We start from the raw sequence: 24,805 nt of genomic DNA, 5'->3' as shown, positions 1-24,805 counted from the left end.
TCTCACTGTTGTGGCCTCTCCCTTTGCAGAGCACAGGCTCTGGACGTGCAGGCTCAGCAGCCATGGCTCACGGGACCAGCCGCTCCGCGGCATGTGGGATCTTCCCGGACCGGGGCACGAACCCGTGTCCCCTGCATCGGCAGGCGGACTCTCAACCCCTGCACCACCAGGGAAGCCCAGCAATTTTATTTTTTAATTTTTTAAATCACATTTCCTTTTTCCATGCAAATTTTTATTTTTTAAAATTTTATTATTTTTTTTGGCTGCGCTGGGTCTTCGTTGCTGCGAGTGGGCTTTCTATAGTTGTGGCGAGTGGGGGCTACTCTTCGTTGCAGTGTGTGGGCTTCTGATCGCGGTGGCTTCTCTCTTGTTGTGGAGCATGGGCTCCAGGCATGCAGGCTTCAGTAGTTGCAGCATACGGGCCCTAGAGCACAAGCTCAGCAGTTGCAGCACGCGAGCCCTGGAGCGCAGGCTCAGTAGTTGTGGCACATGGGCTTAGTTGCTCTGTGGCATGTGGGATCTTCCCGGACGAGGGATCGAACCAGTGTCCCCTGCATTGGCAGGTGGATTCTTAACCACTGCGCCACCAGGGAAGTCCCAGTAATGGCAATTTTATGACATACACTTATGCACTAAAGGGAAAAATATCTTTACAGTGTGGAAAAGCTATGGAAAAGCATTGTTAATCTGGTATATCTCTCTGCATATATACTAGAGATGCACCTCTACCATCTGCTAAAGCTACTCCCCTAGACACACACATACACACACACTCAAATGTACACATATACAAACATACACAAATACACAAACACTCTGGGTGAAGCTAAGGCGTTCTAAAACTTCTTGAGGCAATTCCATCATGTAACATGATAGATTTTTATTGATTTTTCATGATTATGCTGATAACCTGGAAGGAATGCTCTTTTCAAGGTATTCCAGATCAGTCCAAGAAAGACATAAGTAGGAAGACTTTGGAGATGCCTTTAAATTCTACACTTTACCAATATTTGTAAAGTAAGACAGGAAAGGAGTAATGGCTCCTGACACACTGAGGCCTCAAAACACACATCTCTGTGTACTGAAAATGTTAGGAATTTCTGATCCTTCCATCAGGCATATTCTACCAAAACATGTAGACTGCTGATCTTCTTATGAAGATTTTCAGGACTCATATTTAGTCAATTTATTTTACTAAGTAAAATTTTTGGCTGTGCCACTTCCCTGCCAGAGAGGGAAACAAGTGTTCTAAACTTCCAGTCGTCTTGTAAGGACACCACTGATGCAGGTTAATAGTATAGCTGGCATTTATCAGGTCACTTTCTCATTCTATTTTCCAAAACTCAACTTTTTGGGTTGCTACCAACTAGGAAGATTCCTTTGAAAGTTCAATTATCTGTGTGTGTTTATATTAGTCAAATTGAGAAATGACTGAATAAAGATATAAAGTCAGCCATAGTAACTCAGAGTACTGTCCCTTGATAACACCTAAGGGAAGGTAAAACTATTTTTCTGACAAACATCTCATACATCTTAAACAGACAACATAGGACCTAGTCAGACAACTGTGTAAATCAACCTTACTCACGAGGAGGAGAGATGTGTCAGCTTGGAATGCATTTGTCTGTAATCAACAGAAAACCTGACTACAGTTGTTTAATCACATAGGGGTTTATTTATAAAGTGCAACATAAAGCCTGGGAGAAGGTAGCACAGAGGTGTTGCAGCAGCTTGACAATGTTGTAAGAAATTCAAGGGCTTTCCACCTTATCATACTTAGTATATAACCTTTGTTCTATGGTATTCATCTCATGGTTGCAAGTTGGCTGCTTCAACTCAAGGCTTACTCATCAGTACCCATGCCAGTTAAGAAAAAGGAAAATGGGCAAAGTCCTAAGGAACATGCCACCTCAGATTACCCCTTTCAAAAATATTTCCCTTAATCCCAATTCCCAATTATACTTTTACATCAGTAGCAATAACAAAGTTATATGACACTCCTACCTGCAAGAGATTATGGGAATATGAATATTTTGGACTAGAGTAGGGGAAGGAAAAGAAAAATGGGCTTGGAAATGGCTTTGTTGGTAGCCATTTGTATTCATGTCTTATAGCTGCTGTAACAAATTACCATAAACTTAGTGGCTTAACAACACAAAATTATCTTACCGTTCTGGAGGTCAGAAGTTAAACTGGGCTAAAGTTAAGGTAGAACTATATTCCTTTCTGGAGTCTTTAAGGGAGAATACATTTTCTTGCCTTTTCCAGCTTCTAGAGACTGTCTGCATTCCCTTATTTTTGGCTCCCTTCTATCTTCAAACTCAGTAATGGCTGGTTCAGTCTTTTTCACAGAACATCACTCTGATACTGACTTTTCTGTTTCCCACTTCCACTTCTTATTAAAGGCTCTTGTGACTACACTGGACCCATTTGGATAACCTAGGGTAATCTCCTTATAAGGTTAGCTGATTATCAACCTTAATTCTATCTGCAACTTTAATTCCCCTTTGCCACATAACATAAGATATTCACAGGTTCCAGAGATTAGGACATAGATACTTTGTGGGGCCATTATTCTCCCTACCACAGTCCACCCTCTTGTCCCCAAAGATTCACATCCATCCCACATAAAAAATATATTTAAGGTCCTCAAAGATCACATCTCATTATAGTATCATCTCAATGTGTATGCCTAGTACAAATATTGTACACCTGTGACATCACTGGCTTTCTCTCCAGAACACACTTTCCTAATTTTAGCATCTTTTACAATCTGAATAGGCTGAGAATTTCTCAAATCATCATATTCTGGTTCCTTTTTGCTTAACAGTCCTTCCCTCAATCTATTTCATTCTTCTCACATTTTACTATAAGCAGCAAGAAGAAACCACATTGTACTTTCAACCCATGCCTCCTCAGCCCAAATCTCCTCAGCTAAATATCCAATTTCACTGCTTACAAGTCCTTTTCCTCCCACATTTCCACTGCAGGACACAATTCAGCTAAGTTTTCAGCCACTATGTAGCAAGGATTCTATTTCCTCCAGTTTCCAATAACATTTTCCTCATTTCTTTCTGAGCCCTCATCAGCAGTGACTTTAAACTTTTTTTTTAAAATTATTTATTTATTTATTTTTGGCTGTGTTCGGTCTTTGTTGCTGTGCATGGGCTTTCTCTAGTTACGGCGAGCAGGGACTACACTTCGTTGCGGTGCACAGAGTGTGTGGGCTTCTTGCTGCGGTGGCTTCTCTTGTTGCAGAGCACGGGCTCTAGGCACCCAGGCTTCAGTAGTTGTGGCTCGAGGGCTCTAGAGCGCAGGCTCAGTAGTTGTGGCACACGGGCTTAGTTGCCCCGCAGCATGTGGGATCTTTCTGGACCAGGGCTCGAACCCCTGTCCGCTGCATTGGCAGGCTGAGTCTTAACCACTGTGCACCAGGGAACATCCATATTACTACCAAGTCTCCTAAGGTTTTGATTTAGGTAATCTATAAGGCAATATATGTTTTCTCCACCATACTCCTTACTTCCCTCTGAGTCTTCGCTAGCAGAGTTATTAACATCTGTATTTCAACTAACAGTCTGTCCAAAGCAATCTAGGCTTTTTCCATCACGTGCTTCAAAATTCTTCCAGCCTATGCCTGCCGCTCAATTCCAAAGCAATTTCCATATTTTTAGTTATTTGTTACAGCAGCACTCCACTTCCAGGTACCAACATCTGTATCAGTCAGGGTTCAACCAGAGAAACAGAACCAGCAGGAGATATATATTAAGAGATTTATTGCAAGGAAGTGACTTACTTGGTTGGGTGAGCTGGCTAGGCAAGTCCAAAATCTGTAGAGCAGGCAATTAGAAAGAGCAGGCTGGAAGTCTGGGGCATGAGAAGCTGCTGCCCACAGTCAGCCTTTCTTCATCTCAGGGAAGACTCAGCTCTGCTCTAAGGCCTTTCAACTGACTGAATCAGGCCCATCCAGATCATCTAGGATATTCTCCCTATTTTAAGACTAACTGATTAGCAACCTTAATTCCTCTGAACCTTAATTTCCTTTTGCAATACAACACAGAATATTCACAGGTTCCAGGGATTAGGATGTGGATGTCTTTAGGGGCCATTACTCTGCCAACCACACCATTCTATAGTATCCACTTATGAGGCTCCTGGAGATAGAGGAGTCCTGACAACAGAGCTGATTATTTCTTCAAATCATTCAACTCCCTCACCAACATATCCTTCACTAAGCTTTCTTTGGTTAAGTAATATTAATTCTACAATGCATTTTCTTTCAAATTCCCTATTAACCAGAACAATGTCATCATCCAAAGGCAAGCAGATATTGGAATACTGTGTCATCAAAAGCTCCTCTAGGCCCAGAATTTGGAGCTCACTTGAGAATTCATCTACAATAGCAAGGGACAATTGCAGGCAATGCATTACTTGGTCACGTCTAAAGAACTCCTTAAACATAGTCAACCTGGTATCAGTAAACTCTTTAACAGGATCACAACTTCAGTTAGATATAAGGAAGAATTTACAAGTATTTTCAACATTAATTTAGATGAGAAAGAATAGATGATAAATATATACTTGCATGAGATAACATATGCAATGTTTCAGAGTAAAAGTCCAATGATTACAAGTGTGATTTTTGAAATAAATAGCATGAAATTATACATATTGCTGCCTATTGGTAAAACAAAAATCCAAACAGAGCTTGGAAGAAATTGGACATAAGTAAATATAAATTGATTCCTCTCCAAACAGAAGACGGGTTATAGACAAGTCTAACTGTGTAAATAATAAAAACTTAAAAAACTTCCAGTAATTAAAAAATGAAGTATGATAAAAAGGGATCAGACATTTTTATGTAGTGTCATATAGTGAGAAATGTACTTTTAAACTTAGAATTACTTTTATTCTGAGAGGCTAACTTTCATATTATCATTTAGAAATAAATACTAAAAGTTTAATCAGAAATATGAAATTTCCTGATATAAAATTTTTACTAACAATAATTGTAAAAATAATTATAGGACAAACAGGCCAACAAAACAATGAGTAGTATTACTAAGAAAAAACAGAAAAGAAGACAGACAAGTAGCATTAAAGATTACTACTAGGTTAAAAAAGGGAAAGGTGTAGGAGACAAAACTAATGTTTGCATTGGGGAAGTTTTAGATACCTAACTATTCTGGAAGGTTGAACTTCTTTCTGACTTCCTCCCAAGGTCCGATTCCAGAATATTGGGGAAGACAGGCTTCAAGAATTTGAACTCATTACTCCCAGAGCCTCCCGTCAGACACACCTCGTACTGGTAGCTCTGGGACAGGGTCCCCGTGCCGCTGACGTCCACCAGGTGGCCCGGAAAGGGACCCTCGGGCACCGAGCAGCGACCCACCGAGGCCGTCCCGCCCCTCCTGCACAGCCGCGCCGCGACGAACACCAGCACCGAGAAGACGAAGAGCGACGACACCGACGCCAAGGCCACCACCAGGTAGACGGTGAGCGGGGCGGCCGGGGCCGCGTCCGCCGCTTCCGCTTCCGGGGCCGGCAGGTAGGGCTGCGAGAAGCCGTCCACCAGCAGCACGTGCAGCGTGACGCTGGCCGAGAGCGGCGGCTCACCGTTGTCCTTGACCAGCACCAGCAGCCTGTGCTTGGCCGCGTCGCGCTCGCTCAGCAGCCGGGCCGTGCGCACCTCGCCGTTGTGCGCCCACACGCCGAACAGCCCGGGCTCCGTGGCCTTGAGCAGCTGGTACGACAGCCAGGCGTTCTGGCCCGAGTCGCCGTCCACCGCCACCACCTTGGTCACCAGGTAGCCCGCCTCGGCCGCCCTGGGCACCAGCTCGGTGCAGGGCGCCGAGGCGTTCTGCAGCGGGTACAGCACGAAGGGCGCGTTGTCGTTGTCGTCCGCCACGAGCACGCGCACCAGCGCCTGGCTGCTGAGCGCGGGCGAGCCGCGGTCGGCGGCGCCCACGCGGAACTCGAACGCCCGCAGGGCCTCGTAGTCCAGGGACCTCAGGGCGAACAGGTGGCCGTTGTCCGGGTTGATGGACACCAGGGAGGCCAGGGGCACGTGCGCGTCGAGGGGCGGCAGCAGCGAGTAGGTGACCTGGGCGTTGGCGCCCGCGTCTCTGTCTGTGGCGCGGACGCTGCCGATGTGCAGGGCGGGACTGTTGTTCTCGCGGACGGACAGGGTGTAGGAGGTCTGGTTGAAGGCGGGGGCGTTGTCGTTGACGTCGGACACCAGCACGGTTATGTTGTGCTCGGTTTTCAGTCTCGGTGTCCCCATATCTGTGACGGTGATAGTGATATTATATTGGGCTTTACTCTCTCTGTCCAGCGCCCCATTTGTTACTAGGGTGTAGAAGTTCTCTGCAGATGGTTTCAGGAGGAAGGGGAGATCATCCTGGATGGAGCAAGTCATCCTTCCGTTGTCCCCTGAGTCTCGGTCTCGAATCCTAAACAGGGCCACTTCTGTCTCGGGGGAATTTTCAGGAATGGGGTTGGTAAGTGATGAAATAGTTAGTTCTGGGGAGTTATCATTAACATCCATCACCTCAATGGAGACAGAGCATTTTCCAGAAAGTCCCCCACCATCAGACGCATCTATATACAGCTCATATGAGGATATTGTCTCAAAATCTAGTTTTTTAATTAGTCGAACTTCTCCTGAAATGCTGCTTAGCTCAAAAGTTGTGCTTATCTCTTGAGAACTATCAAAAAGGGAATATGATATCTCTCTGTTTGTTCCGGTGTCCAAATCCCTAGCTGAGACCTGGACAACTAGGGTGCCTACAGGGCTGTTCTCTGGGACCTGCACCTGGTAGTGCTTCTGTGCAAACTCAGGGGCGTTGTCATTAACGTCCAAGACCAAGATTCGGACCTGGGCGGTGCCAGACCTGGGCGGAGAGCCGCCATCCAGCGCTGTGAGGGTTAATCTGAGCTCGGCCTGTTCTTCGCGATCCAGCTCTTTGTCCAGCACCAGCTCTGGGTATTTCCTGCCGTCCCCCCAGTTGCGGGTGGAAACATGGAAGTAAGAGTTGTGACTGATATTGTAGTTTTGTATGTTGTTGTTGCCCACGTCCAAATCCTGGGCTGTTTTCAGAGGAAACACGGTCCCAGGAGGGCTAGTCTCTAGGATTTTCAGCGTCATTTCTCTTTCAGGAAACTCAGGAGAATGATCGTTTATGTCTCTCACCAGTAGCTCAGCTCGAAATACTCCCAGTGGTTTTTTCAGTAACACTTGGAAATGCATTACACATGGATCTGTGGGGCCGCACATCTCTTCCCGGTCCAGTTTCTCACTTAATATCAACTCCCCAGTCTGTAGATCAAGCTGCAGCCAGGGTTCGTTGTCCTCGGAGACCACCCGGGCTTCTCGCGCAGCTAGCTCCTCCACTCCCAGCCCCAGGTCCTTAGCAAGATTGGCCACAAAGGAGCCGCTCTCAGTTTCCTCCATCACGAAATAGCGACGGGATTCCCAGCCTGCCAGAGCCACTCCCAGCAAGAGAAAGAGAATCAGGACTTGCCTTTGTTTAGGAAAGCGCTCCCCTCCGGCCTCCATCTTTACTCCCACAAACGCCTTTCCAGGAACAGGGGCCAGCTCTATCTTAGGTAGCAATGGGACTGAGACAGTGGTGAATCTCCCAGTGGGTAACCTGTCCAGAAATGTCGGCGAGCAGCATTCTCTGGAGTTTTTGGTGCTGAGCTTTGCTTACAGGATTTTTTCTTCCGCTGGAGATCTGAGGTAGAGTTCGTAGCATTTCCTGGGCTTTTTTTTTTTTTTTTTTTTGACGTCTTAGCCTGCAGCGCCATCATGCGTTATTTTCGAAAAGAATTGCTGCAATTGCATTCTCTTGGTATATAATAATCTAGATGGCTATTGGGAGTTTGGAAATGGTTTGGGGGAGATGATGTAATCAGAAAACCATGCAATTATAACTATTCATTCCTTCATTCAAAGGAGTGTGACTGATATCTATGTACTGGGCTCTGAAATACATCGGTAAGCAATCCAGACATTGTCCCTATCTTCTAGAACCTGTCGTCTGGGTGGGGTATTCTGAGGAGAACTGAAAGAAGACTTAAAAGTGATCAGTCATCTTGTAAAAATAACAATATATACCTATGTGATTTCTTAAAGTTCTCTCAGCAAAAAGTTTGAATTCCTCTAGATTTCCTTTCAAATTCTAGGCACCCTATGTGCCAGAATTGTGGTTTCCATTGGTTGAATCACATCAAGGAAAAAAGCTATTAGTTCATTCCAATTTATAATACCCTTTCTATATAAGGTCAGAGATTTTATGATTTTATGAAACTTTCAAACTGTGGAAAAATGCATATGAGGGCACTTCCCGTATCTCCTCCTGCTTTTTCTCCCTAGCATTAGTCACCATCTTATACAGCATATATGTACACATTTAATTGTTTCTTTTCTGTGTCACCCTTGAGTTTAAGAACTTTGTTTTGTTCACTTCTACATCCATCAACATCTACAATAGTTCCTGGCACCTAGTAGATACTCAACAAATATCTGTTAAATAGATCAATGAATAAATTAATTTTACAATTCTGATAGATGGATTCTCCTCCTAATGTAGAAGCCCCCTGTTTTGCTAACATCCTAGTTCATTGTATGAGCTAAATAAACAAGACAGCATGTTCTCAAGTGACTTTTTTTCTATGCTCCTTTGAATAGTAACTTGAAATAATTCAAAATGATCTAAAATGTTTTTTCACTGAATGACAAAATACCCTGGTTCCCCTAAGCAAAGGAATATATTTTAAAAAAGAAAGAACATAATAACAAGGCTATAATGAGCCTACAAATAAGGCATACATCTCTTAGACCACATTTTTACATTATCAGTGTTATTTTGCAGTAAAGCTATTATGACACTAATGATATTCAAAAACTTATATAATAGAATTTGCTAAGAATTTCTAATTTCTATTAAACACTCCAAAGACTGTACAGTTTGGATATATCCATCAATTCTTCTCAAAATTGTATATTCTAACAAACGTTTGTTCTTGTCCCTTACAGACTACTAATATTCCACAACCTTTTGATCCTAAATATTACATTAATATGAAAACCATAATTTTTAACATCTCAAATTAATAGTAAGGTCCAATCCATGCAAGCATATCTAAAAGTGCTTTTGATAAGAGAACAAATCCACTTAGCTATCTTATTTAGAGGGAAATTTATTTAAAAATTTCGTATTTATTTCCAAAAGCTCAAGAGAGAAAGTACATTTGGGAGCGACTGGAAAATCCACAATGAGGCATCTCCTTCCTTTTTGTCTCTAAGTAGATTGGCTTTCTGTGCTTCTTTCATGTATTTAGCCAACATGGTATCACTTTCTTGCTAAGTTTCTAACAGAGATACTATAACCAGTTTCTAAAGTCATTTTTTTAAGCATAGATAATGAGATTGGGTCAGTTTGGATCAGTAATGTCTACCACCTTGTCTTGTTGTTTGAAATCACAGAGGGAGATGGGTCATATAAAATAAACATGGCTGCAACAGTACATTTTTACTGAAGAGAGAAGTTTCCAGAAAAAGATGGGGTGGGCTAGACAGACACCACAAAAGGAATCTATTATTTAAATATCCTAAAATAACCTAATAATCTTTCAATACTACTCATATATTATATACTGCAGGTTGATAAAAAAAGAGAAAACACCTTTAAGTATAGGATAAATTGTAGTCTTTTCCATTTAATACTACTGTGAAACAAAAACATGCCGTTTTTTCAGATATTTCTCCATTTAAAAGTTTAAGACAAGGAGGCATAATATCAGATTAAACAGCAGATTTACTAATAATTCATTATATTTGTATCATGCTCATGTCCTAAGTAACCACAACATCAAAAATTTAGAAAAAGTTTCTGGACAACAATCAGAGAATGGGTTTGGGGCCATCTTCAAATCAATAGTGCTTGATGATGAAAAGTTGAAAAACTAACAAATATTCATGACTTTTCAGTAATGAAGTAAAATTGAAAGTTCTTTGTCTCCATCAAAATAGAAATAATAGAGTAAGTATGAGTATATTCTCAAATAAAATTTCTAATCTCCTTAACTAGCAAAATGAAATCAGAAAAAAAAATCAAGAAATTCTTTATGGCCCAAAAGGCTAATGGAAACGGTATATTTAGAGAAAACTAACTTTCATCCCGAATGCTCTGAAAAACCAAAAAATTCCTAATTGAATCCAAAACCATTTATAAAGTTTGAGTTTTCCTCTACATCATTTACAGACTCCTGGTGATTGGAGGCAACAGACTTCAGAAAGTTGAACTCGCTGGTCCCAGAGCCCCCCTTCAGACACACCTCGTACTGGTAGCTCTGGGACAGGGTCCCCGTGCCGCTGACGTCCACCAGGTGGCCCGGAAAGTGGCCCTCGGGCACCGAGCAGCGACCCACCGAGGCCGCCCCGCCCCTCCTGCACAGCCGCAACGCGACGAACAGCAGCACCGAGAAGACGAAGAGCGACGACACCGACGCCAAGGCCACCACCAGGTAGACGGTGAGCGGGGCGGCCGGGGCCGCGTCCGCCGCTTCCGCTTCCGGGGCCGGCAGGTAGGGCTGCGAGAAGCCGTCCACCAGCAGCACGTGCAGCGTGACGCTGGCCGAGAGCGGCGGCTCGCCGTTGTCCTTGACCAGCACCAGCAGCCTGTGCTTGGCCGCGTCGCGCTCGCTCAGCAGCCGGGCCGTGCGCACCTCGCCGGTGTGCGCCCACACGCCGAACAGCCCGGGCTCCGTGGCCTTGAGCAGCTGGTACGACAGCCAGGCGTTCTGGCCCGAGTCGCCGTCCACCGCCACCACCTTGGTCACCAGGTAGCCCGCCTCGGCCGCCCTGGGCACCAGCTCGGTGCAGGGCGCCGAGGCGTTCTGCAGCGGGTACAGCACGAAGGGCGCGTTGTCGTTGTCGTCCGCCACGAGCACGCGCACCAGCGCCTGGCTGCTGAGCGCGGGCGAGCCGCGGTCGGCGGCGCCCACGCGGAACTCGAACGCCCGCAGGGCCTCGTAGTCCAGGGACCTCAGGGCGAACAGGTGGCCGTTGTCCGGGTTGATGGACACCAGGGAGGCCAGGGGCACGTGCGCGTCGAGGGGCGGCAGCAGCGAGTAGGTGACCTGGGCGTTGGCGCCCGCGTCTCTGTCTGTGGCGCGGACGCTGCCGATGTGCAGGGCGGGACTGTTGTTCTCGCGGACGGACAGGGTGTAGGAGGTCTGGTTGAAGGCGGGGGCGTTGTCGTTGACGTCGGACACCAGCACGGTTATGTTGTGCTCGGTTTTCAGCCTGGGGGTTCCCATGTCAGTGACGGTGATGGTGATGTTGTACTCGGCTCTTTTCTCTCTGTCCAGAGGGCTCTCTGTTACCAGGGTGTAGAAATTTTTGAAGGTAGGCTTCAAGAGAAAGGGGAGATTGTCCTGAATTGAGCAAACCATCCTCCCGTTGTCCCCAGAGTCTCGGTCTCTTAGGCTAAAAACAGCGACTACCATGTCAGGTGACGAATTTTCCGGTATGGGGCTGGTAAGAGATGTTATGACTATTTCTGGTGGGTTGTCATTCACATCTACAACACTAACTAAAATTGTTGATTTTCCTGAAAGGCTCCCACCGTCAATGGCCTGAATATTTATTGTATAAGACTTAATTAACTCGAAATCCAGAAGTGCTTTTAAACGGACTTCGCCAGAAATGGGATGGATTTCAAATGTTTTCCGTATGTCTCTGGAGACGTGGGAAAATGAATAAGATAGTTCTCCATTTAGTCCTGCATCTAAATCTGTAGCAGACACCTTGACGACCAAGGAGTCCAGAGGGCTGTTTTCTGGTACCAAAACCTCATAGACAGACCTCTCAAACTCTGGGGCATTGTCATTGATATCTGAGACCAACACACGCACCAGTGCAGTTGCAGACCTGGGCGGAGACCCACCATCCAGGGCTGTTAGTGTTAATCTAAGTTCAGGCTCCTTTTCTCGATCCAGAGGTTGGTCCAGCAACAGCTCTGCGTATTTTCTACCCGCCTCACTGTCTTGCAGTTTAAGGTGGAAATGAGGATTGGGGCTTAATGTGTAGTTTTGAACAGCATTCTTTCCTATATCCAAGTCCTGAGCGCTATCCATTTGGAATGAGGTTCCTGGAGTAGTACTTTCTGAGATTTTCAGAAGTATATGTTTGTCTAGAAACGTGGGAGTGTGATCATTTATGTCTTTGACCCTAAGCTCAGCTCGAAAAAATTGCAAAGGATTTTCTAATAATATCTGGAAATTTAATATGCATGGCTCGGTGAGATCGCAAAGCGCCTCCCGGTCCAGTTTCTCATTTAAGATCAAGTTGCCAGTCTGCCGATCCAATTGCATGTATGGTTTATAGTCATCAAAGATGACTCTGGCCCCCCGCGCAGCCAGGTCTTCCACGCCCAAACCTATGTCTTTCACCACGTTGCCTATAAAAGAGCCGACCTCCATTTCCTCTGCCACAGAATAGCGCCAGGTCTCTGAACACACCAAAGACCCTCCCAGGAAAACAAAGAAAAGCAGCGCTTGCCTTATCTGCTGAGGGCTTCTTTCTCCCGGCTCCATGGCTCCCTGGCTCCCTAGCCGAACGTCTTTCCGCGGAAATATTTCAATTCAGTCTCAAACTGCTCCTCTCAGCTATTAGCCTGGACCATTGAGAATCTATAGACTTGCAATTCGGTGACGAGGGCGTTGTTGGCTCCCTAGCTTTCTCTTGAAAGCCTCTTTTTATCACCACTGCTTCTCTGGAGCTCTCAGTTCCAGTGGTTCACGGTAACCAGAGCATCTGATGGTACAAAAATTTCCCCATCTTATCCTGCAGCGCCACCACGCGACTCTGCGGAGTCTCAGGTTTTAAACAAAGCCAAATAAGTTTGAGACAAAATATTAGTTTATCTTGCGTGTTTGTTGATGACTCTGAATTATACTTTCTCCTATATTCCTATTTTCTTTTCTCAGTTTTGTTCTTGTGATGCTGTTACTATTCAGTCTTTAACACAATAAACCACAATCTCTAGAGCTGTGGTGGCTATAAAAAGCATATTTAAGATATAGTCCCAACCTCAAATAAGATATGCAATCTCTGTGAAGACAACACAACTAAACAACTAAAACAACTAAAAATAGTTAAGAGGACCTTTTTATGTAATTGACTTAGTGAGCAAGAGGTTCCCAGGAAAATTGGAAATGGGAACCAAAGATCTTAGTCTTCTTTAGATATCAGCAAATATGCTTTGAAAAGACAATAAAGATAATGTCATGTATTTAAAACTGAACTGGTATGTACAAATAATTGTTTTGGAGAGGCTGGACATTTCAGGCTGAGTAAATGGTACTGTTTATTTAGGGATACTCCATAAGTGTAGTCGAAAGTAAGTGCTCAACAGTAGTGAATAATGTAAGACATGTCCAGTTTCTGTCGACATTTTTAAAAAGTTGAACAAACTAGAACCCAGTTTAGTTGTGGAACTGAATTCTGTTTTGTAGACCCAGGACTTCCAGAGACATAATTCTAAGTATATTATCATCCATTCATTAATTTTTTCAGCAAATATTTATTGAGCATACACTTTGTGTTAGGGATAGAGTGGTAAACAGACAGACATAGTTTCTGTCCTGAAAGATGGAGGCAGAAAAGTGGTCACACATTTAAAATAGAGCATAATGAATGCCATGATAGCAAAAGTTCATGCTAATATAAGAGCATAGACGAGGGTCATCTAACCTGGATTTGAGGTAGAGGAAAGACTTTTCCGGAAAAAGTTAATTCTAATTTGATACATGAAAAACGAGTCTGAGTAATCCAAACAAAAATTGGGTGTGGGGTAAAATTTCCAGCAAACTAAAAACATGATTGTGCAAATCCAAAAATGAAAGAAGTATTTTGGAAGAACTGAAATAGGATCAGTATGGCTGAGCCATAGAGTAAGAGGAGAGAAATGGTGAGAGTTGAGATTGGAAAGATCAACAAGTATTTTGTAAGCCATGCCAGGTCATTTGGAATCTACATCAATAGAAATGTAAGATTATTAAAGTGTTTTTTTTGTTTTGTTTTTTTTTTTTTTTTTTTTTTTTTGTGGTACGCGGGCCTCTCACTGCTGTGGCCCCTCCCGCTGCAGAGCACAGGCTCCGGACGCGCAGGCTCAGCGGCCATGGCTCACGGGCCCAGCTGCTCCGCGGCATGTGGGATCTTCCCGGACGGGGGCACGAACCCGCGTCCTCAGCATTGGCAGGCGGACCCCCAACCCCTGCGCCACCAGGGAAGCCCTATTAAAGTGTTTTAAATAGAAAAGTGACATGACCGTGTTCTTGTCTTTCAAGAAGATCATCCTGTTTCAGAGTTGAAGATAAATCACAGAGGAGTTGAGACTAGAGGCAAGGGATGGATTAGAAGTTGTTCCATTAATACAGGTAAGAGATAATATTGCTGTCACCTAGAAATGCAGTTATAGAGTTGTATTAGAATGATAAAGATAAAATATACAGGATACGGTGATTAGACACAGAGTAGAATAGGAAGGAGTAAAAGTCAATGTACTTTTTTTCAGGCTTAGGGAACTGGGAGAGTGTTAGCGCTATTAACTGATAGAGTAAACACAGGAAGAGGAGAAAAGAGGAACATGTTTAGAGCTGGAGAAGACGTTTAGTTTTGAGGAATAGAAAATTTTAATTTAAAACATGTTGAGATTGAGGTGTCCATAGAGTATCCATATAAATTGTTAACATAAATGATCTTACATTATATAAATTAAGTTGAGGAAAGAGGTTTGGGCTGCAGAGACAAATGTGGGATTTATTGGTATGAGTGATGATTGAAGCCCTTTGAGAAAGAATGTAAGTTGTAGATTGAGAGAAGTACGTTTGAATTTGTGATTTCAGAGGTGCAGCTCTAAAAGACTACCATCTTCAGAAATTGGCCATGGTCATATAGATCTACTAGACTAAGGTAAAATTAGATGTCACTAGGGATGAAGAAGGCTAGAAACAGAGTAGGTCAAACTCCTGGACTCAGAACTGTGGCAAGGGAGGGACAGAGTAAAACTATAAAGTTATATTTGAAAAATAGCTTTATACCACTTCTTTCCCATGATCTTAATTAATTTAAAACCAACTGACATCCAGTTGATTTGATTCTCTCATTTGATGACTCATATGCAGAGACTATTTAGGCAGGAAGGTTTACTGATTTCTTTCAGCACTTGGAAGGTATCTTTCTTTTAGTTTCCATTAATACTGTTGAGAAATTGTCAACATGGAACATAGCTTTCAGTCTGTCATGTGTTTAAAGATTAAGTGTCTTTTTCCTATGACTTTTCTTTAAAAAGAAAAGTCTTTTGAAATTTGTCTTGTCTTTCTGAAATTTCACAATGATGTTTCCAGGTATGGTTATCTTTCATTTATCCTGTTAGGTTTACTTGGGTCTATTGAATCTGTGCATTAAGGTTTTCATCAATTCTGGACAATTCCCAGCCATTATTCTTTCTCATCTCTCCTGAAATTCTGGTTAAATATATGTTAAACTTTTTTACTCTGTTCTGCATTTCTAACCACATCCTCCATATTTTCCACCTTATTAACCCTCTGAGCTATATGTGGGATAAGTTATAGTCTGACCTATCTTTCGCTCCACAAATTCTTTATTTCACTGCATCTAGTTTTCTATTAAACCTTTTATTCAGTTTAAAATTTTGATTATCATATTTTTCAGTTCTAGGAGCTCTATTTGGTTCTTTCCTAATCTTTCACATTTTATTGTTTCTTGTTCCATGTACATTTTCAGGTGTAACTTTTATTTCAGTTAAAGTTGTTAGCTTCTTATAGACTGTTTCTGATAATCAAAATATTTGAAGTGTTTGCAAGTTTATGTGTGTTTGCAAGTGTTTTATGTTTTCTGCTGGCTCTCACTCATGGTGTCATGTTTCCTTGTGCGTGCAGTTATATTTATGTTCAAGTTAAGAACATAAAAATTATTTATATGAATAATTCTAGGATTAAGATGAATAAACCTTCTTTCATAGAAGGTCTGCATTTGGTTCTATCAGGATCTGGGAGCGCTATTTGTCAATGACCACCTTAAATCAAGTTCAACGCTAAAACTCAAGTTCAAGGCTGAAATGGCATACAAGGGCTCATCCATTTCCAGTTTAATACTACCATAAAGGTGTCGTTCTGAGGATTCCGTATTTATTAAAGTGAGGGTCTTCTATCAGCTTCTCAGTTTGTCAGGCTTTGATTTCCTCCCCCATATACACCATCAAAATAGAGGTTCACATATCCCAGAATTCCAATTGTTCCCAAGGAAAAAAGTGGATTTGGGGCTGATTTTCTCTCTCTGAGTTACCTTTAAACATTAACTGTGACCTGACATATATTAGTGTTTTATTAGCTATTTTTTTGAGTGGAAGTGTTGGTGTACATAAAATGTATACCACCCTTATTAAAAAGGTAAATTCTCAAGGATATTGTTATGTCTTAAAATGACAAGCAAATTTTTAGCTTTCATGGAGTATGGGAAATTGATCTTATTGAGAGAATAGAGAAATAGTGTGTTTTTTTTAAACCAACTTCATCTGATCAATACTAAATCAACTCTATAATGCTGCAATCAATTTAAACAATGTCTTATCATTGACATTGGTATAGCTCACACTTCTGTCTGCACTCCTATGTAGAAACACACATCTTCTTTCCTACATTTGTTCCTTCTTCTCTTCTTCCAATGTTTATATATTTGTATATTTCTATAAGTTTAAGATATTATGTATTATATGGATGTATATGGTATGTACAATAAATCTCAGGCTCTTTCTTCCTTTTGAAACATTTGGAATTTATTCATGTGGTCGTCTGTACACCTAGTTCACTCCTTTTGATCACTGCATAATAATCCTTCACAAACATGTTCCACATTTTATTTATCAATTGCTTTACTGATGGATATGTAGATAGACTCCTATTCTTTGCTTTCCCAAGATGAACATTATCATTCACTTCATTTTGTAAAGCTGTGTAAGAATTTTCTGGCTTATATGCCCCAAAGTAGAATTGCTGGATCATAAAGTATGTACATACTAAATTTCATTAAATACTATTGAAACTCCTTCAAAATGGGGTGTATATGCAATTTCCTATGGTTCCACTTGATGTAAATTTGTCATCTTTACTAATGCTATGGGTATAAACTGCTGTTTTATCATGTGTATCAGCAACTAATGAGGTTGAGTATCACTTCATGTTCTTCTCAGACTTTCTGTTTTCCCCTCTTTTGAATTTCCTTTCCCTTTTGTCCTTTTAAAAATATTCTATTGGCTCTCCCGACTTTCTGACTTTTGCTATCTGTAAGACTTATCTGAATAATCTAAATATTAATCCTTCTCAGTGAAAATGCTGCAAGTAGCTTCTCCCTGTCTGTCATCTGCTAGCTTGTCTGGGCTATCCTCTAGTTTTGAGGTAGTAATATTTGTCAATTTTTATCCTTATTGTTGGCACTTTTAAAACCTTGTTTAAGAAATCGAAATCAATAATAAGGTCATAAAGACATTTTTACTTAGACTTGTTACATTTTTTCCAATTAAATATTTCAAATTCACCTCTTAGATCCACATGAAGTTTATTTTTATATCACATGAGATAAGGATTTTGTTTCTTTATATAGTGAGCCAGTTTTCCCAATAACATTGCTAAGTAATCAGTCTCTTCCCCCCCACCCCAAGTGATTTTGACACCTCTTCAATTATCACCAAATTTTCTTATATAAAATATCTGACCTTGAATTCCATTCTATGTGGTAGTGTACAAGTTTGTTTCTGTATCATTCAAATAGGATATTTTGTTATCTACTCTTACTCTTATGCATAAGAAGCATAAGCTTTGCTTCTAATGACTCTGAGAGATAAAGAGGGCCCAAACATTCTTTTTCAGGATTGTACTGCTTAAATGTCTATTTAATAAAATTCTCACAACTAGTAAATATCTGTTGCAACACAAAATAAGACCAGTAAAAACTGCATGAAGCAAATAAAAAAATTCCTAAAAAACTGGAATTTGTTTTACCCATTTCACAATGTCAAGCAAAAGTGCATTTTACTACATCATCTAGTCTATAATATTTAATTTTATGAGAGAAATCACAGAAATGTATATGCACAGTAGCTCTATATCCACACTACATTCTAGTTACCAAAGTGTCCACTGAACTGTACACTTATAGATTGGAGACATTATAATTTGGAACACCATGAGACATCTATAAACCATTAATATAGACCCATTCCTTCTTTATGAACATCTGAGAGAGGCCACAAAGTATTAAGGATGTTTTTATATTTACTTTTTAAAATCAATAGAAAAGTGAACCTAATTTATTTCTCTACCAGTTTGAATTTTCATTTTAATTTCTTAAGAAGTTTTTATCTGTACTCTTCTGATGGAGGAGTATTTACTCAAGATGATACCATGAACGTATGAGTTACGTAATGAACAACATAAAATAATACAAATTTAAACCAGCAAATGTGGTATATTGAAAGAAAACAAAATAGCAACATAAAATCCTGGAACATTATAAGACTCTTCCCAAAACAGCATCAATGACAACAGTAAAAAAAAGGAAAATTACTTAAGAAATCAATAATTTTCAGTGTGGTCACTTTTATCTTGTCATAATGTGAATTCTTGAAAAACACTATATAAGAAAAAACAAACAAATAAGATACCCTACTACTGAATACTGGAGAGGTGGCACTTTTACCCTTTGTGATGAAAATTTTCAAAGGGAATAGTGCAGTAAAATCCAATATACTTTCCACCCAGCTTCAACAGCACTTTTTTTTTTAACATCTTTATTGGGGTATAATTGCTTTACAATGGTGTGTTAGTTTCTGCTTTATAACAAAGTGAATCAGTTATACATATACATATGTTCCCATATCTCTTCCCTCTTGCGTCTCCCTCCCTCCCACCCTCCCCATCCCACCCCTCCAGGCAGTCACAAAGCACCGAGCTGATCCCCCTGTGCTATGCGGCTGCTTCTCACTAGCTATCTACCTTATGTTTGGTAGTGTATATATGTCCATGCCTCTCTCTCGCTTTGTCACAGCTCACCCTTCCCCTCCCCATATCCTCAAGTCCGTTCTCTACAACAGCATTTTTAATTTTTGCTGTATCTATGCTTTGATGAAATGTCTAGAAGTAAATTCATTGTGGCATTTGCTCTTAATACTTGAGTTTGCACCTCCAAATAATAATATCGTCTTGCATAACTATGCCATTATCAGAACAAAAAATTAGCAATAACTCCATTAATATGACATTTTGACCAAATATATGAAAAAGCAGAACAGATTATTTTTCCATGTCATTATAGCCACAAATAAAGATTTTTAAAGCAACTGAGGAGAACATGAGGAATGATAATGCATGCAACTACCGTCCAACGTAAAATCTATTACAGATTGACAAAATGGATCCACAGTTTGCCAAGAATGACAAAATATTATAAGTTTAAAGTAAATTATTTTATTGAATGTTGAATCCAAAGCTATTCCTAAAGTTCTCATTTTCTCCTATATGCCTACCGGTGTCTTGGACTGGAAGATTAGGGATAATCGGCTTCAGAAATTTAAACTCATTCGTCCCAGTACCTCCCATGAGACACACCTCGTACTGGTAGCTCTGGGACAGGGTCCCCGTGCCGCTGACGTCCACCAGGTGGCCCGGAAAGGGGCCCTCGGCGACCGAGCAGCGACCTACCGAGGCCGCCCCGCCCCTCCTGCACAGCCGCACCGCGACGAACACCAAAACCGAGAAGACGAAGAGCGACGACACCGACGCCAAGGCCACCACCAGGTAGACGGTGAGCGGGGCGGCCGGGGCCGCGTCCGCCGCTTCCGCTTCCGGGGCCGGCAGGTAGGGCTGCGAGAAGCCGTCCACCAGCAGCACATGCAGCGTGACGCTGCCCGAGAGCGGAGGCTCGCCGTTGTCCTTGACCAGCACCAGCAGCCTGTGCTTGGCCGCGTCGCGCTCGCTCAGCAGCCGGGCCGTGCGCACCTCGCCGTTGTGCGCCCACACGCCGAATAGCCCGGGCTCCGTGGCCTTGAGCAACTGGTACGACAGCCAGGCGTTCTGGCCCGAGTCGCCGTCCACCGCCACCACCTTGGTCACCAGGTAGCCCGCCTCGGCCGCCCTGGGCACCAGCTCGGTGCAGGGCGCCGAGGCGTTCTGCAGCGGGTACAGCACGAAGGGCGCGTTGTCGTTGTCGTCCGCCACGAGCACGCGCACCAGCGCCTGGCTGCTGAGCGCGGGCGAGCCGCGGTCGGCGGCGCCCACGCGGAACTCGAACGCCCGCAGGGCCTCGTAGTCCAGGGACCTCAGGGCGAACAGGTGGCCGTTGTCCGGGTTGATGGACACCAGGGAGGCCAGGGGCACGTGCGCGTCGAGGGGCGGCAGCAGCGAGTAGGTGACCTGGGCGTTGGCGCCCGCGTCTCTGTCTGTGGCGCGGACGCTGCCGATGTGCAGGGCGGGGCTGTTGTTCTCGCGGACGGACAGGGTGTAGGAGGTCTGGTTGAAGGCGGGGGCGTTGTCGTTGACGTCGGACACCAGCACGGTTATGTTGTGCTCGGTTTTCAGCCTGGGGGTTCCCATGTCAGTGACGGTGATGGTGATGTTGTACTCGGCTCTTTCCTCTCTGTCCAGTGCTTTTTCTGCAACTAGAGTGAAAAAGTTCTTGAAGGTCTGTTTCAGAAAAAATGGGAGGTCATCTTGAATAGAGCAAACGACCCTCCCATTTTCCCCAGCGTCTTGGTCTCGGACACTAAAAAGAGCCACAAGGGTCTCTGAGGCGTTCTCTGGAATTATCTTTGTAATTGATGACATGGTCACTTCTGGTGGATTGTCATTTATATCTATTACTTTAACCAGAAGAGTGCATTCTTCCGAAAGACCCCCACCATCTGTTGCCTGAATATTTATAATGTGTGACTGTATTGCTTCAAAGTCCAAGTGTGATCGCAAATGAACTTCCCCAGATAGTGGATTGATTTCAAATGTTTTACGAATATCTTCTGATGCGTGAAAAAATGTGTAAGATATTTTCCCATAGTTTCCTGCATCCAAATCCTTAGCAGAGATGGTGATAATCCAAGAGCCAACAGGTGTGTCCTCCAGGACCTGCACCTCGTAGAGCCTCTGAGGAAACTCTGGGGCATTGTCATTGATGTCCAAGACCTTGACGAGGACCAAAGTTGTCCCAGACCTGGGCGGGGATCCACCATCCAGTGCTATGAGTGTTAATCTGAGCTCAGGCTCCTCCTCATGGTCCAACGCTCTGTGCAGGACTAGTTCAGGGTATATCTTTCCATCACCACTGTCTTGAATTTTAATGTGGAAATGAGAATTCGGGCTAACTGTGTAGTTTTGGAGACTGTTGCTTCCTACATCCAAATCTTGGGCACTCTCCATTAGGAATGTGGTTCCAATAATGGTACTCTCTGATATTTTAATAACTATTTCCTTGTCAAGAAATGTAGGGGAGTGATCATTTATATCTTTGATATGCAGCTCAGCCCGAAAAAACTGTAAAGGGTTTTCCAGTACCATCTGAAAATGCAGAACACAGGGCTCCGTGGAGTCACACAGCTCTTCCCGGTCCAGTTTCTCATTTACGAGCAAATCCCCGGTCGGCAAATCGAGGTGCAAATGCTTTTCATTATCATCACACACTACCCGCGCCTCCCGCGAAGAGAGCTCCTCCACCCCAAGCCCCAGATCCCTTGCCAGATTGGCCACAAAAGAGCCAATTTCTGTTTCCTCTGCCACAGAATAGCGCACAGACTCAGGACCTGCCTGAGACAATCCCAGTAAAACAAAGATAAACAGAACTTGCCTTTTCCGCAGAACAAGTGCCCCTTTGATCTCCATGGTTTCTTCAAGAAACCTCTTTTGTAGAAAAATTTAAGTTCAGCTCTAATATTGCAAGCTGAGGCTCTGATTCTTTTTTTAGTTGGAAACTTCTAGAGAATATATAAACCTCCAGCAGGTCTGTAGGTGAAGCTCCTTAATATCTCTCTTTTCAGTGGGTTGGATGTTCTCTGTTCCCGTGAATAATGGAGCCCACAGTGTTGTAGAAGCACTCTTTTCATCTTATCCTGCAGCGCCACCATGTGTCTCTATGAATTTTTTCAGTAGAATTTTTTTTTTTCTCTTTGAACAAGTAATTCATAAATTCATCTGGAGTATTTTAAAGCAAATCCCAGACATCACGTATTTTTACCTCTAAATACTTCACTAAGTATCTGTAATAGATAAAGACTTTAAAAATATATACTATACCACTATCACAATCTACAAATTTAGTGCTGGTAGCTTAATATAATTTATATTCAATCTGTGTTTGTTTTTACACATTTTCCTCCAAAATATGTTTTACTGTTGGTTTGTTCGAATCAGTATTTAAACAAGGTTCATGAAGTGCACTGAATTATCACTGTTTTGAATGCCCAACAAGAGGAACCATTAAAATGTCCTGAACTGAAGAAATGATATTTTATTCAGGCCATTTATTAATTGCAAATATATCCTCCCCTACACGCTTGTAAACACTTATAGATTTCAGTCGATTATAGTTAGTAATGTCATTGCTTTTTTCACTTGTATATTTTTAAAAATACATATGTGCATCTTTATGGAGCTCACAGTCTAGAAAATTTGTCAGGCAAGTAATTAAAATATGCCAGAATGTATGCACAGGTAAATAGTAATATATAAATACCAAGAACGGACATCTTATACCTAGGAGACAGCATTGCATAGTGGTTATGAACATGGATTCTGGAACCAAAATGTCTACATTAGAATCCTAGTTCTCCTACTCACTATCTTAAGTCTTGGGCAAGTTATGTACCTCTGCTTCCTTAACTGTAAAATAGGGGTAATAATAGTGTTTACCTCGTAGGATTATTATCATAGGAATCTAATGAGTTAATTTTTACAAAGTGGCTAGTAAGTGCTTGTTAAGTGCCTGTTAAAATAAATAAAATCTAATCCATATTTTTGGACATCACTGAAACCTTTCCTAAGGTATTGAACTACAAGTTGTGATCTGGAGGAGCCATTCAGGAGAAGTTTTTTTTTTTTTTTTTTTTTTTTTTTTTGCGGTACGCGGGCCTCTCACCGTTGTGGCCTCACCCGTTGTGGAGCACAGGCTCCGAACGCGCAGGCTCAGCGGCCATGGCTCACGGGCCCAGCCGCTCCGCGGCACGTGGGATTCTCCCGGACCGGGGCACGAACCCGTGTCCCCTGAATCGGCAGGCAGACTCTCAACCACTGCGCCACCAGGGAAGCCCAGGAGAAGTGTTTTGAACGGATATTTTAAGGAAACTGGGAAGTTAAATATGCCTCAAGCTTTAAACCATGGAAGGGGGAGAATGTTAAAATGAGGTTGGGGGAAAGAAGCAGAGTAAGGACATAAACAATTATATGAGTTATAGCATGCATTTTAAAATTTATCCTAAAGGCACTTATAATACAATGTAGGATCTTAAACAGTTGATTAACATAATTATACCTGCAGTTTTGAAAAATCAAAATTGGCTGAAGTATGATAATCAGTTTCAGGGGGAATAACTGGAATCAGAGAGACCAGTTAGGAGGTGATGGTAGCCTGGATGAAGGTAATACTAGTGTCGATAAGGAGAAGCGGGGTGATTAGAAAGATATTTAGAAGATACAAATATTTAAGACCCAGTGATTGATGGCTTGCATGGGGAGAAAAAGTGGAAAGACTCAAAGATAATGAACACCTCTCTGGGTTGGGTACTGATGGTTAGTGCATCATTCACTAAGACAGGGAATGCTGGCAGAAAAAAACAACAACCAAGATTGAAATAGAAAAAGATAAAGTTAGTTTGGGACATGTTGATATTGAGGTAAGTGCCTGTGGAATGTGTGTGTGTGTGTGTGTGTGTGTGTGTGTGTGTGTGTGTGTGTGTGTACACATATATAACTGAAACACAGAAAACAAATCTGGGCTGGAGATATGGACTTTGAGATTCATCAGCATGTACAGGCATACCCCAGAGATATGTTGGGTTCCATTCCAGACCACTGCAATAAAGCGAGTATCTCAATAAAGTGAATCACAAATTTTTTTGTTTCCCAATGCATATAAAAGTTATGTTTACACTATACTGTAATCTATTAAGTGTGCAATAGCATTATGTGTAAAAATAAAATGTACATACCTTAACTTAAAAATACTTTATTGCTAAAAAATGTTAACTATCATCTGAGACTTCAGCAAGTCGTAATGGTTTTGCTGATGGAAGGTCTTGCCTTGATGTTGATGGCTGCTGACTGATCAGGATGATGGTTGCTGAAGGTTGGAGTAGCTGTGGCAATTTCTTAAAATAAGGCAACAATGAAGTTTGCTGCATCGATGGAGCCTTCCTTTCATGAACAGTTTCTCTGTAGCACGTAATGCTGTTTGATAGCATTTTACCCACAGTAGAACTTCTTTCAAAATTGGAGTCAATCCTCTCAAACTCTGCTGCTACTTTATCAACTAAGTTTATGTAATATTCTAAATCCTTTGTTGTCATTTCAGTAATCTTCACAGCATTTTCCCCAGGAGTAGATTTCATCTCAAGAAACCACTTTCTTTGCTCATCCATAAGAAGCAACTCCTCATCCATGAGAAAGTTTTACCATGAGATTGCAGCAGTTCAATCACATCTTCAGGCTCCACTTCTAATTCTAGTTCTCTTGCTATTTC

General features: G+C 42.3%; 3 protein-coding genes across 3 annotated transcripts in view; all 3 read right to left on the bottom strand.

Moving 5' to 3' along the window:
* Positions 1-7,797, bottom strand: part of PCDHB15 (protocadherin beta 15) — a 28,928-nt gene extending 21,131 nt beyond the window's left edge. Inside the window, exon 1 of the mRNA XM_067732016.1 lies at positions 5,300-7,797. Coding sequence (XP_067588117.1) covers positions 5,300-7,558 — 2,259 coding nt within the window. The 5' untranslated portion in view covers positions 7,559-7,797. The remainder of the gene's footprint in view (positions 1-5,299) is intronic.
* A 41-nt stretch (positions 7,798-7,838) lies between these two features.
* Positions 7,839-12,819, bottom strand: LOC137221793 (protocadherin beta-18-like). Its single transcript, XM_067732015.1, has one exon. The coding sequence runs from the start codon at positions 12,601-12,603 to the stop codon at positions 10,213-10,215; it is 2,391 nt and encodes a 796-aa protein (XP_067588116.1). The 5' UTR covers positions 12,604-12,819; the 3' UTR covers positions 7,839-10,212.
* A 6,198-nt stretch (positions 12,820-19,017) lies between these two features.
* Positions 19,018-23,989, bottom strand: LOC137221792 (protocadherin beta-14). Its single transcript, XM_067732014.1, has one exon. It carries the CDS (start codon positions 21,952-21,954, stop codon positions 19,555-19,557), a length of 2,400 nt encoding a protein of 799 aa, XP_067588115.1. The 5' UTR covers positions 21,955-23,989; the 3' UTR covers positions 19,018-19,554.
* Positions 23,990-24,805: the final 816 nt, after the last annotated feature.

Source organism: Pseudorca crassidens, chromosome 3, assembly GCF_039906515.1.
Source record: "Pseudorca crassidens isolate mPseCra1 chromosome 3, mPseCra1.hap1, whole genome shotgun sequence".
In the NCBI taxonomy this organism is placed as follows: Eukaryota; Metazoa; Chordata; class Mammalia; order Artiodactyla; family Delphinidae; genus Pseudorca; species Pseudorca crassidens.
Note: the sequence above shows the minus strand (reverse complement) of the source record. Positions and strands in the feature narration are given on the sequence as shown.

Excerpts from the sequence above, each read along its gene's own strand:
- LOC137221792 (XM_067732014.1), bottom strand. The coding sequence starts at position 21,954 with ATGGAGATCAAAGGGGCACTTGTTCTGCGGAAAAGGCAAGTTCTGTTT.
- LOC137221793 (XM_067732015.1), bottom strand. The coding sequence starts at position 12,603 with ATGGAGCCGGGAGAAAGAAGCCCTCAGCAGATAAGGCAAGCGCTGCTT.